Raw genomic sequence first — 16,734 nt, forward strand, 5'->3', positions numbered from 1 at the left:
CATACTCTCTTTTGCCCTGCAATAAACATGCAAAAGTGGGGAAAGAGCCCGGAAGCTAGACAGCCTATATGAATCTACACGTAAGTCTATACATCGGCCTGAGTCTAGTGGCTCCGCTCTACTTGACCCTCGTCATCACTATGGCGAAAGCCCTTCGCACTTCGCATTGGAAGTTAAAGCAGGGCATTTAAAGTCGGAAGTGAGCATAGATATTGACAGCGATGGCGTTTGACTCTATATAACTTCTATCTCTATGGTCTTTAAACCGCGCTGTGAGGCCCGCGACAAGAAAAACCTTGATTCCTCCGTGTGCGCCTGCGCAACCCTGCCCTTCGGTGACGCACATTTCCCGCGCTCGCTCGCTCGCTTGCAAGGAGCTTCCCGTGCGCGGTGCATGCTGGTGTCTCGGCGGGCCGGCGGGGCATATGCGGCCATGGCGAGCGACTTCTATCTGCGTTATTACGTTGGGCACAAAGGGAAGTTCGGCCACGAGTTTCTCGAGTTCGAGTTCCGCCCTGACGGTGAGGCTCAGGATTTCCGCTTAGGGAAGGCAAGAGAGGAGCTCCCCGGGGATCTGAGGCCTGGCGGGATGGAGGAGCGAGGGAGCCCCTTGCACCCGGAAGGGAAGAAGGGGCCTGTCGCCTGAGGAGGGAGAAGAGACCCCCGGGGGGTGGTTGGCGTGGAGGGAGGCGGGAAGGGGGTATTGCTCGTTGAGAAAAGGAAATGGGGTCGGGGGAAAGTTAGCCGAAGAGAGGAAGGTGGCTCCTGGGGAGACGGGCATTTCAGTAACAAGAGGGGTTGGTTAGTGGCAGGCTGGCCTCGGCCCAGTATACCTGAAGGAGCGTCTCCACCCCCATCGTTCTACCCAGACACTGAGGTCCAGCGCCGAGGGCCTTCTGGCGGTTCCCTCACTGCGAGAAGCCAAGTTACAGGGAACCAGGCAGAGGGCCTTCTCGGTAGTGGCACCTGCCCTGTGGAACGCCCTCCCACCAGATGTCAAAGAGAAGAACAACAACTACCAGACTTTTAGAAGACATCTGAAGGCAGCCCTGTTCAGGGAAGCTTTTCATGTTTAATAGGTTATTGTATTTTAGTGTTTTGTTGGAAGCCGCCCATTATTATTATTATGTGAAACCCTCAGTGGGGTAAAGTAAGTTACAGTTTTTGGCGGAGGGTTTTTGAGAGCTGTCTTTTGCTGCAGGAGTGCTAGAATAAGAGCCTTCTGAGAGCTTATGGTGAGAGGAAGGGAGAGGAAAGCATCCGCTCTGCTGTGAAGCTGATCGTACATCCCGCCCTCCTTCCCTGTTGGTTGACTGAGGAGGGAGCAAGTCACTCCTTATAGTGGTCCAGAACACTTCCCTTTGCAGGGAGCAAACTCTACTTGCAAGTAATGGTCTTTGTGAGCCTGCGGAACTTGAGTGTATCTAAGGTGTGTGGATGTGTGAATGCTGAACAGAAAGGGGCTCAGAAACCCTTTTTAAGTCACTGGGCAACAGTTATATCCCTGACCTGACTTTCAACCCATTGCCTTCTTTAGCCCCTTCAAGACTTTGCAGGCACAAGTTAAAGGGAAGAATGTAAATTAAATTAAGCCCAAGTTCTGTATTGTTTTGCTGCTTTGTGTAGTGTAGTGTTGAATGTCATATTATCTCTTTCAACAGGGAAACTGAGATATGCAAACAACAGCAATTATAAAAATGATGTCATGATCAGAAAAGAAGTAAGTTGACTGTGTTTAAATAATTTATAGAATTTTTGTGTCCTACAGCGTGAGTTCTCTGGGTACCTCACAACACAAATTAAAATATAAATGTAATATAACATATACATGTTAAAATCTAATTAATGCATATTTAATTTTTATTAATTTAGTTAATAAAAACAAATTAAGCATGTGGAAAAATCTTGACATCTCTTGTATTTTAACTGTATTTTTGTGATTTAGAGTGACCAGTGGATGTCTTGAGTTTATATAACTGTGCATTCAATGCAAGCCATTAAATTTGCCTATTACTGTCTTTTACTACATATCTAATGTTCCCCTTTTAGCTGTAGTATTGAAACTTGGGCTCAAAATATTCAATTGTAGCTAGTAGAATTTAGCTTTTTGTTTCTCTACATATCTCCACATGTCTTAAGTGTATGTATTTGGATAGTAAAAATCTGCAAACTACAAAAAATGTCATAAATAATCTATGTATGTATCTCAAAAGTTACATCTAGTATTCACTCTATAAATTTGTTTGCAGATGTTTTGTCCAATATATGCTGAGCTCATTCCAGTGGATAGCAAAGCATGTACTTAGTTATTGATCAAAATAAATTAATACACATACTTCAACAAGAAGGTAGTGGGCAAACGACACACACTTATTTCTGTACTAGACTTTATTTTAAAGTTAAAATGCTACTATTTACATGCTGCTCTAGGCCTACGTACACAAAAGTGTGATGGAAGAGCTAAAGAGGATAATCGATGACAGTGAAATCACGAAAGAAGATGATGCATTATGGCCACCTCCTGACAGAGTTGGCCGGCAGGTTAGCAAATTCACGGCTTCCCATATAAATATTTTAAGTTGACAGGTGTACAGCAGTTAATGTGTACACTTGCAGCTGCTATTTCTGTAAACAGATGGGTGGAAATCTTATATCTGTTTCTTGTGAACAGAATATCTTGTTGGAGTAGATCTTGAAAGACATCTGGGAGAAAGTTATTGGAGGTGGGAACAAGCGATCCATATCTCTCCTCTTTCTCTCTCTCTCTCTCCCTCCCTCCCTCTGAGTAGGTGTGAAATGGTCATTTTATTATTGATCTTCAAACAGTGCTCTGAAATTATTTATTTATTTTTCCAGGAGCTTGAAATTGTAATTGGTGATGAACACATCTCTTTTACCACATCAAAAATTGGTTCTCTTATTGATGTAAATCAGTCCAAGTAAGTGCTCTTTGACCAGCCGCCACAACTGTTGTAGTGCTCTTTTTGAAGACTATTCACGAAGCTAGTTTTGTTAGCAGATTGGGAAGAAGGTGAGACAGAAGCAGTGCAGCTCTGTCCAGTTGTCTTGCTTAAGATGCCTCTATAAATGCTGTACCATGTATTTGTGGCCAATCTGGAAATACAGTTATTACATTGATTTTAAGTAATAATAATTTAGCAAACCTGAAGAACAGCATATAGAATTTGTCTCAGCTGTGGCATTGCATTATTTGCTCACTCATTTAACTCAATCTACCCTGAGGACAAACAGAACCTTTCATAAATGCCCTACTAAAGCCATCTGGTTTATCCCCAGCTGCTAAAAGCCAGCCAAATAAATATTGCAGTACAGTGGTACCTCAGTTTAAGAACAGCTCTGTTTACGAACTATTTGGTTTACGAACTCCGCAAAATTGGAAGTAGTGTCCCGGTTTGTGAACTTTACCTCGGTCTAAGAACGGAAGCTGAATGGTGGAAGGACACCGGCGGTGGGAGGCCTCATTAGGGAAAGCACACCTCAGTGTAAGAATGGTTTCTGTTTAAGAACAGACTTCCAGAACGGATTACCGAGGTACCACTGTACTACCAAAAGATGCTTGAATTTTGATAAGTGACTAGGAGATTCTCATACTGAGTTCCTGACACAGAGTAATGATTATGAGTTGGTCACATACTATTTTTAAAAATATTTTATTTCTATTTGTTTTTCCTTTTGCACTTCAGGGATCCAGAAGGTCTAAGAGTGTTTTACTACCTTGTCCAGGACCTCAAGTGTCTCGTCTTCAGTCTCATTGGATTACACTTCAAGATTAAGCCAATTTAAATTGTATAGATTTAAATTTGTACTGTAAAGTTTCTTTCGGTGGGGTCACTTTCCATTCCTTATCTCTCATTGGTTTTATGTGTGTCAGATTTTTTACAGAGTGAATTTAATAAATGCTAAAAAGCTTTTTTTCCCTTTTTATTTAAAATGTGTTTGTTATCGAGACTAAACTTTTGGGAAAGCATTAAGATTTTTTAAAAGTATGGCTGGCTTAATTTCTGCTGGAAAGGGAAGAGGAGGGTCAGCAACACAACAATGGACATTTTAAAGTATCTGTTAATCTATCCCTTTTTAGTGAGGTTTTAATGAGGATTAGATATTTGATATTCCTGTGCAGTATTGAGGCTGATTCTCAGATGCCAACACTATTAATACATGGAAGAGCTGTTTCATACATTGCAATGAATGTGTCTACTTGCTTTGAAACATTACAACTGAGAGTAGAATCCCTTCTTCAGAGTTCTAGAAAAGTGAAAAAAGAAGAAATTTGCAGGGATTGGATAACAATCTCCACTAAAAGATAGTTGAAAGAAGCTGTTTCTTAGGTGCCAAAGGAAAATAGATATGAAACTTGTCTGATGCATAACAGGAGCAATGAGCAGTGAAGTCGTCAAGTTTGCTGCTGAAACCAAATTGCTTTGGTATCAGGGTTGTTAAAACAATAAAGGGTTGCAGAGAGCTCCAGATGAATCTCTCCAAATTTGGCAAATGGACAGTTAAATGGCAAGTGCAATTCAGTGTAAGCAAGTGTTACACACTGGGGCAAAAGAAATGATTTTGCATATATGCCCATGGACTCTGAAGTGGTGGTTTCTGACCAGGAACAAGACCTTGTAATTGTAGTGGATATATCAAAGATGTCAACCCAGTGTACATACAGCAGCTGTGAAAAAGGTGAATACTATGATAGGAATCATTAGCTGGAGGACTGAAAATAAAACGACTGTACTAGCCTTGGGTGCAAGTGCACTTGGACTGTGTTACCTATGTTTTAAAAACCACCCTCTCCCTTTCGAAACTAACAAAAATGGCACAAGTATTGTTAGGGAAGTGGAACTCTGGGGATACTGTATACCATGCAAAACATGTCTGCAACATTTCTGCCCAAATTGTACTCATTGCAATGTCAGAACTAGCTAGGGAATGCATTTTTTCAGAGACTATTACAGTGGTACCTCTGGTTACGTACTTAATTCATTCCAGAGGTCTGTTCTTAACCTGAAACTGTTATTAACCTGAAGCACCACTTTAGCTAATGGGGCCTCCCACTGCTGCCGCACCACCGCCGCGCGATTCCTGTTCTCATCCTGAAGCAAAGTTCTTAACCCGAGGTACTATTTCTGGGTTAGCGGAGTCTGTAACCTGAAGCGTATGTAACCAGAGGTACCACTGTATATCTGAAGGGCTAGGAAAGGAGAATGTGATTTACTGTACGAGCAGGGTAGCTAGGTCTACAGTATTTTAAGCTGGAAATCTTTTATCATAACTGGCTAAATCCTAATATCCTGAATCGTAAGTATGTTGCTTTTTTAAAAAAATCCTAATTGAGGAAGCAAGTATGCCTAAGAGTTGTAGCTCTATGCAACCACTTGGTAAAGCAAACCAATAATTTATCAGGAACACTACTAAAGTTTGTGTAGATTATAAAACATCAAAAAGTATTAGCTAATTTGCAGGCTATTTTCTAGGTGTTTTTTTTTATTCTTTGATAAGAATGCACATCCACCTCAAAAAATGCAAAAGGAAAAACAAGACTTGAAACTTACAGGGAAATGGACTGTAGGGTGAGGGTTGTTTTACAAAAAATAAAAAGTGCTGCAAATGTAACTACAGGTGACACTCAATTTATGCTGGGGTTACTGTCCAAGGATAGCGCCTAAAGTCAGAATCGCTATAGTGGTGGGTGGTGTGTAGGCAAGTGCTTTTAAAACAAGAGGCATTTTCTTGTTTAAACTCTGGGTGGCTATCTATCGCTGGCATGTAATCCACCTCACGCTGTATTGAATCTCAAGCACCTCATCCTTGTTCCCTGGACGCCTCCTAAGGATAGGCTGGCTAATGGATCGACTATCTAGTTTAGCTGAGAGGCACCCATCTTGAGTAAGGGCAAGTTCCAGCTTCGGCGCCGCTTACAGACGAATAGGACTGGGCAACACGGGAGGCGCAAGAAAACGGTAATGTATCAAGTCTCGCGAGGTTTGATTCTCAGCGGCCCCGCCCTCTGAGAGACGCTGGGTCTCTGCAAAGCCCCCGCAGCTCCTGTGTGATCCTGTAAGTGTTTGGGAAGGAAAGCGGGCTCGCTCGCCTCCGAGGCTTTCCTCTGGCTGCCTGCTGCCCTTTGAAGCCATGGGGGTAAGAGAAAGCTTCACCTGTGCAAAGACAACGTGAGTTGGGGCTGGGGCTGGGAATGCCTCGAGTACATGAGCTGACACGGTGACTTCTCTTTGCAGAAGATCGGGCTGCAGCTCAAAGCCACTCTGGAAAATATTACAAATCTCCGGCCGGTGGGGGAGGATTTCCGATGGTATCTGAAGGTAGGGCCTTCGACGGATGTTACCTGTGCACGCTATACACACACACACGCAAACGCTCCATGCACTTGGTTTGCAATGACAATATTTCCTGTATTGCTATTAACGTGCACGTCGATGTTGTTAACTGGCCGAAGGATTTCTTATTCGTTTATACGAAGCATTAAAACCGCATTAAATTTAGCAGTGTTAAAAGTGGCAGGGAATGTTATTACATGACCTAAGCCATAAGTTAGTGGGATTTGCTGGTTCTTGGTACATTGTAAGTCTTTGCAGAGTGCCTTTCTCTCCTCACTAACCACAACCAATATCCCATACATCTGGTATTAAAGGTAAAGGGACCCCTGACCATTAGGTCCAGTCGTTGCGGCGCCCATCTCGCTTTATTGGCCGAGGGAGCCAGGGAGCCAGAGCAGTGCACAGAAACGCCGTTTACCTTCCTGCCAGAGCGGTACCTATTAATCTACTTGCACTGGCATGCTTTCAAACTGCTAGGTTGGCAGGAGCAGGGACTGAGCAACAGGAGCTCACCCTCTTGCGGGGATTCGAACCGCCAACCTTCTGTTCAGGGATCATTTTCTTAAATCAGTGGATATTGTTTCATAGCTTGCCTTGAGCCCCAACACTACAAATGCTGCTATAGACATTTTTTCCCTACAATTTGTCACCATTGCATTGTGTACTATGTTCATCTCACTGGTTCTTTTTTGCCATCTTATTGCTCTTTGTTAGCATTTCTGCCATGCAATTGGCAACTGGCATGCTTTCAAATGAATATGCAAGCAATGCACTCTCATGCTGCCCCACCACACCTATGGGTCCTGCGAACTTACTGTTGGAAACTCAATGGGACTTGTTTCTGGATAATCATACCTATGATTGCGTTGTCTGATATATAAATATTGTAGTCATGATAATAGTGAAAGTGCACACTAACAGGTTTGGACCAATTTAGGCTGCAGCAAATGCAGTTGTATGTCATTTCTGCAATGTAAGGGTGGAAATTCCGTCCTTGTGCACCACAATAGCACATTTCCCTTCTATAATGCATTCTAGGAAGCCTCTCAAATCTGTGAGACTGCTTTTGTGCTATATCTGGGGCTAATTTCCGACCATATGAAAATTGTTGGTTTAAGTTGTTGTGTTTAAGTTGTTGTGGTCTTCTTTTTCATGGGAGTGCTACTTCTGCGATTTGTGTCCATTACATACCTTTGTTTTTGAATCTTAACAAAAATATTATTTTTTGTTTACCTGTTCTGCTGTTGACTCCACTAAGTGTCTCATTGTTTGCGTCTGGTTTTCTTTTCTTTTTCAGTTGAAGTGTGGAAACTGTGCTGAGGTTTCAGAAAAATGGCAATATCTACGATTAATGGTAGGTCTCGGAACTACAAGACAAGCATGCTAAGTTATCCGTTTGTTGTCTGTGTGACATACACAGATCTATATTTGACTCAAATGATGCTGGAAAATGATAGTTACTTCTGGAAAAATGATTATATATAAATCTTCCTCGGTGGCAAATCAACAAGTCTGAACAGATTCAGCCTGTCTCTAGAAGGAGCCGTTGGGAGGTGTGATCTTCATAAATATAAAAAATGTATAATCGTTACCCATTTATATAAGATGGTATCTAACACTACAGCTCCGCTGTAGCAATAGATTTGCATGTGTGCAACATAGCTTTCTCTTCCTTTCTTGCCCCTCCACCTTCAGTCTGCTCCAGAGTAGATCTTTGGAGCACACGAGGATGAGGGAAAATAGAAAACCAGCTGATGCTGTGGAAGCCAACTGGCACAGCATTCTATATATCCCATAGCTTATATGTTCAAAAAATCTCCTGCAAATTAACTACATGCATGTGGAAGCTTAACATCCCTTCCAACACACAGGGAAATGGACTTTTGTTATATGTACAAGGTGGACTGGAGTTCAGACAAACAAACAAACAAACAAACAAACAAACATCAATGAGTTATTTTTTAAGGCATTTTCTCAGGTAACTGCAGATGTTTTAGACTACAGTTCCATCAGCCTTAGCCAACACTTTACAGGATTAGGATTAGCCATTATTGCTGGGGAAAATAACTTTGTTTCCTGATGTCTCTTCTCTAAAAGGTGAATGCCTTGATGTTGATGCCTCCCTTTGACATTTTTTTTAGGACAGCCACCCTCTCAAAGGGGGCAGGGGAAGTGCCACAATGGTGCAGAAATGCAAACTGTGCTCCCGAGAAAACTCCATAGGTAAGCCTATTCATGCACCTCCATGCCAGAGGCACAAAGAAGCCGGAAACTTGATTCTCTGCAGGCTGTGGGACCCAGTTAGATTTTCAAAATGGAGGGCAGAATATACTAAATTAGAGGGATATCTTCTAAGAAAATACAATTGGGGGGGTAATATTTCCCCAAAGCCAGGGACTATTGAGTACGATCTTTCCAAGCTTTATTCCAAGCTCGAACAAGTGGCATTCCATTTTTGCTAACCTTATAAGGATTTTCACTTCTGTTGTGTAGCGTCACTATTAAAATCATCCTTACCATGCAGCCTCTGCCTCCAGCATTGCTGGTTCCATTTGCTTTATGTTGTATTTGAGCCTAGTTGTCTATTCCTCCCTTGTTCCTATTTTTGAATGCACTTCAATTCCGCCTCGCTCCTCACCCCCTTTCAAGTGGACTTCTATTATTATTATTATCAACATTTTCTCACAGACATTGCAGTATTGCCATGCTACAAGCACAATTGTAAGACATCCAAGGGGAAGAGGGGAAGTAGGTAAGAAATGCTGTCTCATAAGGACACCCTGTGGAAAACAGCCAGACCCAGTTTGTGTCATTCCCATCCACACACATTTTTTTTGTACCCTGACAAGCTAAAGTCCCATGAAGTTTGCCTAGTTCTGACAGGCAGCCATGTTAAGGGGTGCTGGGCATGCCAGCAGTGATGTTTGCAGTACAGATCGTAAACGCTCAGTTAAATGTTGAAGGAAAGTGTAAGTGGAACTGACAATAAACAGCAAATGACTGCAAGGCCCAAGTGACTAAGTGCTGCACAGCTAAACAGGACTTAACTGTTTGGCATAATAATGCTCAGCATTAGTTCCAGTGCAGGTCTTTTTGTGCAATTCTATATATGTCTACTTAGAAGTGAGTTCCATAGGGCTTGCTCCTGGGTAAGTATGTATAGGATTGCAGCCTTTACCCCCATGTATTCGTTCACATTCTATTTTTGAATGGGCCAAATGTGAAGTAGCTAAGCGGTTTTGTTTGTTTTTATGTGTATACAGTGGTACCTTGGTTTACTAACTTAATCCGTCCCGGAAGTCCATTCTTAAACCAAAGCATTCTTAAACCAAGGCATGCTTTCCCATAGCAGCGGGGGACTCAATTTACAAATGGAACACACTCAACAGGAAGCAGAACATGTTCTGCTTCCAAGGCAAAGTTCACAAACCGAAACTACGTATGGGTTTGCAGCTTTCTTAATTGTTGTTCATAAACTAAGCTGTTCTTAAACCAAGCTACCACTGTGTGTGTGTGTGATATATATATATATATATATATATATATATATATATATATATATATTCCAATGTTTTTATTTCCCATTTAAACTAAGATTTACAAGCATCCTGCCAAACTGTTGCCATTTTTTTCCTCCCTTAGGAAGCTTGCCATTCTTAGGAAGGGAGAGCCAACAGAACAAACCAATTGTATCTCCCCCGATGCCGGGCTAGGAAGTGGTGGTGGATTGAGCAGAGGAGCCCCTCCACTCTGCTTTACTAGCTAAAAAAACTTCTATAGTTACAGGGTATGTGGGCATCCTCACTGGCAGGAGGGGGAATTAGGATCACACTGTAGATGGCTCAGGTTGCAGTCTTAAACTCACTTTGCAGAATTCAGTAGAACCAAGTGTTAGGAGTGCACAGCTACACGTCATCTACTTTTTCTCCTTTCCTGGATTTATAAGTGGAGACATCTGGTTTTCAAAACTGGTTGATACCAAAGGAAGTGATGCACACAATGTGATTTCCACTGTTCTTTCATAGATGTGCTTCATTGCTATGCATTTTCCACTTCTTTCAGATATCTTAAGTCATACAATGAAGCCTTACAATGTAAGTTTTGTTGTATTTTTGTTATTGTGGATGTGGTATACTGGTCTTCTTGGGCTTGATGCACATAGCCACAGTTTTGAATGACTCTCTGCATGTGGCTAGTACTATAAATGGGATATAAACACAAGTACCTGGATTTACATATGGGTATACATTCATGTTTGTATTATGATTCCCCATTGTAAACCTCCCATTGAGAGCCAGTGTGGTGTAGTGGTTAAGAGCAGTAGATTTGTAATCTGGGGAACCAGGTTCGCATCGCCACTCCTCCACATGCAGCTGCTGGGTGACCTTGGGCTAGTCACACTTCTTTGAAGTCTCTCAGCCCCACTCACCTCACAGAGTATTTATTATCGGGGAGGAAGGGAAAGGAGAATGTTAGCCGCTTTGAGACTCCTTCAGGTAGTGATAAAGCAGGATATCACATCCAAACTCTTCTTCTCCGTGACAATTTTGTTGGAGCTCAGCCTATAGAGAACCAAGCAAATTATGATGGATACTAATTATTCGTATTGTGTTGATATTCTGTCTGCACATGGAAAGCTGAGTGGCGGATGTGTTCTTGTTTTCCATGTGTAGTGAGATCCCCTTAGATTCTGCAGTGTGAGGAAGACAATTGGGCAGATTAATTTAGTCTTCAATCCTAGAAACACTTACCTGGAAATAAGTTCCATTGAACTTGGAACTTACTTCTGAGTAGCTGTGCCTAGAATTGCATTGTAGGTGATTCAGTCACAGGACCTTCCCAAATGTTTGTATTTTTGCCACTCTAGGATAGAGAGGGAAAATATTTGTGCTGCTTTATATGAAAGCATTATTTGAGCATGCAGAACTCTACAGAAATGTAGTGATACATTCTGAGGATATTTCAAATCCATTGGATAGGAAGATGTAACCTATTTTTATTAATTTGTCCTACTCAATGCATGCTTGATACAACAGATATTTGATTGTTGATTATTTCACTACAGCCTGTAGCTTAAAATGAGCTTCAGTGTTCAAGGTAGAATGTACATTTTCTTTTACCTTTTTAAATAACACTTGAATGATTGCTTATCTCCTTTTCCTGGGAGCTTGAAACTATTAATGGAGACCAACAAACGTTTCTGAGTAACTTATTAGTGTTAGAATCATTGCATTATTTTGTATCTTTATGGGATATGATAACTTTGGAAATTTTGTGTTCTGCCTATTTTTATTCCTCTGATGTTACTTTGGCTTCATCCTAGGCTGAAGACAATGAGACATTTAAGACCATAGTGGAGTTTGAGTGCCGTGGCCTAGAACCAGTGGATTTTCAACCACAGGCAAGTTCTCATGAATGTTCTGCTGAACATGAACCCTGAATTATAATTCAACTTGCTTTTCAGTAAATAGTCCCTTTGGGACCTAGTAACACAGCCAGGAGGCAAGAGGCAGATGGTGATTTCCTAGACATGTATTTCTTGATAAAGTGGCATGTGCAATAGGTACATTTACAAGCTATTAGGCAGGATTCCACCAACAGTGGAAGCTCACGCAAGGACTTCTGCTAGCGCAACAGGACTCCCCTCCCCCCGCTGCCAATGGAGAGGCTTGAGGAATCCCCGGGACAGAGTGGGGGGGGGGAGGGGGCAGATTGTTCAGTTAGGCAAGCATAAATGCTTCTGCTGATGGAACAAACTGCTTAGTGCTTCCTTGAATTCCTCCCAGTACAGTACCGTATTTTTTGCACCGTAACACTCACTTTTTTCCTCCTAGAAAGTAAGGGGAAATGTCTGTGCGTGTTATGGAGGGAATGCCTACGGGTGGCATGCCTACGGATTTTCCTCCTCTAAAAACTACGTGCGTGTTATGGTCGGGTGCGTGTTATAGAGCGAAAAATACGGTATATTCTGAAAATCCTGAAATTATGTGGCACCCAAAATCCTACGAATTTTCAGCACGCAGCAGGTGGTAGGAAATTCTGAGACTGGATAAGGGAGAATCAGCACAGGAGACTCCACATGTTCATGTAGACATAAGTTCTAGTTTTATATCTGCACAGGCCACAAACCTTGCAGGGTCAGTGGCCCTGAATTTTTTCCTTTTGTCCAAAGGCAGCCTGCTTAAAAAAATGGATAAAGTACTGTATATTGCAGAGGGAGGTGGTGTAGTCATTCTATTAGCATCTACCAGGAAACAAGGAGTCTAGGTATTGGGAATTATACATTAAATTATTTACATTGATCATTGCGATTTCCTCTGTAATATGTCTGAATGCTGCTTCTTCCTTTAACAGCCAGCAGGGGGCAGCTGGCCCATTCGAGACACTCTAGCAAAAATTTCAGTTCTCTACTAAACAAAATACTGTGTTTGGATCTCTTTATAAAATCTTACATAATACAAAGACTTAAGACTTCTTGTAGCACAGAGCATCTTTACGCAATAAACACTTAAGTTGTGCTGCAGTAAATCTGTTAGGGCTGAATCATAGTGCTAGTCATAGATGTAGACTAAGTTAGATTCATCCTTGTCAGGATGAGCAAAACTTAGTTGGATGTGGGATTTAGACTTCAAGGTGCCACAAGAGTCTACTTTTTGATGCAACAGATCAACAGGTAGCCTTCCAGGGTTTCAGCATGGAGTCTTTTCAAAGCCTTCCCTAGACATGCCAGGAAATAATAATAATAATAATAAATAATAATAATAATAATAATAATAATAATAATAATAATAATTTATTATTTATACCCCGCCCATCTGGCTGAGCTTCTGCAGCTACTCTGGGCAGCTTCCAATCAAGTGTTAAAAACAATATAGCATTAAATATTAAAAACTTCCCTAAACAGGGCTGCCTTCAGATGTCTTTTAAATATAGGATAGCTGCTTATTTCCTTCACATCTGAAGGGTGTTCCACAGGGTGGGCGCCACTACCGAGAAGGCCCTCTGCCTGGTTACCTGTAACCTCGCTTCTGGCAATGAGGGAACCGCCAGAAGGCCCTCGGCGCTGGATCTCAGTGTCCGGGCTGAACGATGGGGGTGGAGACGCTCCTTCAGGTATACAGGACCGAGGCCATTTAGGGCTTTAAAGGTCAGCACCAACACTTTGAATTGTGCTTGGAAACGTACTGGGAGCCAATGCAGATCTCTCAGAACCAGTGTTATGTGGTCCCGGCGGCCACTCAGTCACCAGTCTAGCTGCCGCATTCTGGATTAATTGCTGTTTCCGGGTCACCTTCAAAGGTAGCCCCACGTAGAGTGCATTGCAGTAGTCCAAGCGGGAGATAACTAGAGCATGCACCACTCTGGCGAGACAGTCTGCGGGCAGGTAGGGTCTTAGCCTGCGTACCAGGTGGAGCTGGTAGACAGCCGCCCTGGACACAGAATTAACCTGCGTCTCCATCGACAGCTGTGAGTCCAAAATGACTCCCAGGCTGCGCACCTGGTCCTTCAGGGGCTACCTTCATGCAACACAGCTGCTGAACCAATGAGAAATGGTCCTTCCCACACAGCTGTCCCCATGGATGGCATCTCAGCCATGTGTTTCCAGGAATTCAGATCTGGTGCAGGAATGTATACTTCTATATAGATCTATATAGTTATGTATAACTCTCCTTTGTCACACAGGAGAGTTCCTTTGTTGTTTCTTTCCACCTGTATTGTGTGGGAAGGACCATATATATATGGCTGTGTTCTAAAGATATTTCTATGTTTATAGGCTGGGTTTTCTGCAGAAGGCGCAGAATCTGGCACACGTTTTGATGACATCAACTTGTTGGAAAAGGTACTGTCTCTGAAAAAAAAAATCTATTAAAATAACCTCACCTGCCCCTCTACCCACCCAAACAGACTTTTCAAACATTTCCATTTGAAAAGTTAGCCCCGCATCCTTATATTAAATGTATCCACCACTATAAAGTTTTTTGGGCCTGAAGACGTTATCCTGCTTGCTTAGAGCTAAACAGGGGAAGGCTCTCAAGTAAAGGCAGGATCACTTTATTGAATCAAGCCTCTCATCTGACAGGTTCTAGGTGGCAATCTTTATTCTTTGGGCTTTGTGGTTCTCGATATTCCTTTTACCTTCTTGCAGCCAAACTAGATGTAATATTAACGGAAATAAAGGGCATATTTTAATTACAGAAATAGCAGCCAGAATGATACCAGGGCAGCCTCAAGATTTCTGGCAAGGGGTGTGTGAGCTCTTTCTCAATCACAATATCAGCAAGAATACCTTTCCAACACTGCTATTTATGTACCAAAGAAAGCTCCCATGGGAGCGGCATGAGAAGCTCTAGAGAAACTCCAACTTTGTGGTAGTATAATGTAGGGACAGGCGTAGCCCTGAAGTATTTAATATATGCAAAAATACAATTTCCGGGAATACAAATTCAGATTGACTTCACTGTTGTTCTCTGTAATGTTAGATGGTGTCAGATAAACTCTTGGAAAACTCAGGCTAGCAAATCTTCACTGATAGCCTTCCTCAGCAGTGAGCAGCAGTGTCTGGATCAGCTCCATTTCTTGGCACAAAGATCAGTCTGTCTGGTGACCCACCAATAGCTCAACCAATTTAATCCTTTCAACCAGGGGAGATGGCAAGTCTGCCTATTAGTAAGACTGTGGACTTCACACACAGAAAATCTGATTCCTTGTGCTAAAAATGTTCAACTTGAAGCTATTTTTTTTAAAGAATACTAGGGTTGCAAGGAAGTTCATAATGTGCCTGAAATTCAGGCTGGACTCCTAAGCAGAGAATTCTAAAATTGTAATGTGTATTTAACTCCACAGGACTGGAATGACTACGATGAAAAAATAAAGGAATCTGTTGGCATCTATGAAGTGACACATAGGTTTGTCAAATGTTGAAGCTATTGTTTTGTGTGGGATCATTTTCTATGTGGCCATGTTTAAATTGTGTTTACAGAACCTAGAATAAAAGTCTTATACTTTCTGCAGGGTTTGTTTTTCAACACTTGTGGACTTAGCTTTTTTATTATACCAAACTCTAAATATAAATGCAAATAAGAATATTTATGCAGAAAAATATACTAGTTTTTATCATGCTTACAGTTTGGTTAATGCTGGGATTGCCTCTTCAAAGAATTTGATTAAGGTTTATTCCTGTAAGGCCCAAGAGCTTTCATAGGAGGGTGGGAAAGATGCTTGCTCACCTATTGTAATAACTATTATTGCCATTAAAGTTCTTGGCTTCTCTCACATTTATGTATAATTGCAGGTGCCTTATACCTAGAAATGTATCTTGAAATCTTAAGAAGCTACTGGATATATCTAATTAGATTTCCAAGGTTAGCTGACTAAACAGTCTTAATTAATAATACAATTCCATATTGTTCAGGTGCAGCCCCAGGCCTTCTAGAGAGGCTTTTGGGGTGAGGGATGGAGATGACTGTAGAAGGGAGGGGAAGATGAGAAAGTTGAAGTTCATGCAAGTAACGTTAGTATCCAGGCCAGCATTTTTTAGACTGTTTATTATAATAAAAGTACATTCTGCAACCATCTGAATATTTGATGGAAGATTGCTAACAGTTCACATTTGAGTTTCACTTTAAACCTTCTGAAGCAAAATGGTTTCCAACAAAGGCACATTTTAGATTAACATTCTGCTTGATCAACAAAAATAAGGCAGCTGTTTTTTTAAATACATATATTTCATGTGCATGTATTTAGATTCTTACATGGGAACGTTTAGGGCTGAAACTCAGTTCCGGCACCTGTCAGGTGGGTGCCATTTGTCATTACAGTGGTACCTTGGGTTACATACGCTTCAGGTTACAGACTCCGCTAACCCAGAAATAGTGCTTCAGGTTAAGAACTTTGCTTCAGGATGAGTACAGAAATCGTGCTCCGGTGGCGCAGCAGCAGCAGGAGGCCCCATTAGCTAAAGTGGTGCTTCAGGTTAAAAACGGACTTCCGGAACGAATTAAGTACTTAACCCGAGGTACCACTGTATACAGTTAAAGGACAAGGGAGGTGTTCATGGTGAATTCTGGCACCTCTTTTTCTAGAAAAATAGCACTGATATCACCGAGCCTGAGAGTATGCCAGTGTAGTTAACTAGCAGAATCAAGTAAGCTGTTAGAGGTAAGAAGTTTCTGGAAATGGACGCCTTTTTCAAATGAACAGAAAAAACATAAAATTGGGGGGAAAGAAATGCAAGCAGACAATGGGGAATTTTAAAAAGAAGCAAGCCATCCCAGCAAAGACTGATAAAACAATTACCGTATTTTTCGCCCTATAGGACACACTTTTTCCCCTCCAAAAATGAAGGGGAAATGTGTGTGCGTCCTATGGGGTGAATGCAGGC

At 41.8% G+C, this 16,734-nt stretch overlaps 2 protein-coding genes across 3 annotated transcripts; both read left to right on the forward strand.

Annotated features, from left to right (window-relative positions):
- The first annotated feature begins 352 nt into the window (after positions 1-352).
- On the forward strand, positions 353-3,943 carry MAGOH (mago homolog, exon junction complex subunit). The gene is made up of 5 exons (XM_053392407.1): positions 353-521; positions 1,662-1,720; positions 2,431-2,541; positions 2,857-2,939; positions 3,705-3,943. Exons 1-5 carry the CDS (start codon positions 395-397, stop codon positions 3,802-3,804), a joined length of 480 nt encoding a protein of 159 aa, XP_053248382.1. The 5' UTR covers positions 353-394; the 3' UTR covers positions 3,805-3,943.
- A 2,012-nt stretch (positions 3,944-5,955) lies between these two features.
- Positions 5,956-15,628, forward strand: CZIB (CXXC motif containing zinc binding protein). 2 transcript variants are annotated; one of them, XM_053392408.1, is made up of 8 exons: positions 6,150-6,156; positions 6,255-6,338; positions 7,651-7,707; positions 8,495-8,576; positions 10,416-10,447; positions 11,677-11,754; positions 14,128-14,193; positions 15,198-15,628. In XM_053392408.1, the coding sequence occupies exons 1-8, from the start codon at positions 6,151-6,153 to the stop codon at positions 15,273-15,275; spliced, it is 483 nt and encodes a 160-aa protein (XP_053248383.1). In that variant the 5' UTR covers position 6,150; the 3' UTR covers positions 15,276-15,628. The 2 variants fall into 2 exon arrangements, with proteins under 2 accessions (XP_053248384.1, XP_053248383.1); XM_053392409.1 differs by lacking the exon at positions 6,255-6,338 and having other exon boundaries at positions 5,956-6,188.
- Positions 15,629-16,734: the final 1,106 nt, after the last annotated feature.

Source organism: Podarcis raffonei, chromosome 6 (genome assembly GCF_027172205.1).
Source record: "Podarcis raffonei isolate rPodRaf1 chromosome 6, rPodRaf1.pri, whole genome shotgun sequence".
Classification (NCBI taxonomy): Eukaryota; Metazoa; Chordata; class Lepidosauria; order Squamata; family Lacertidae; genus Podarcis; species Podarcis raffonei.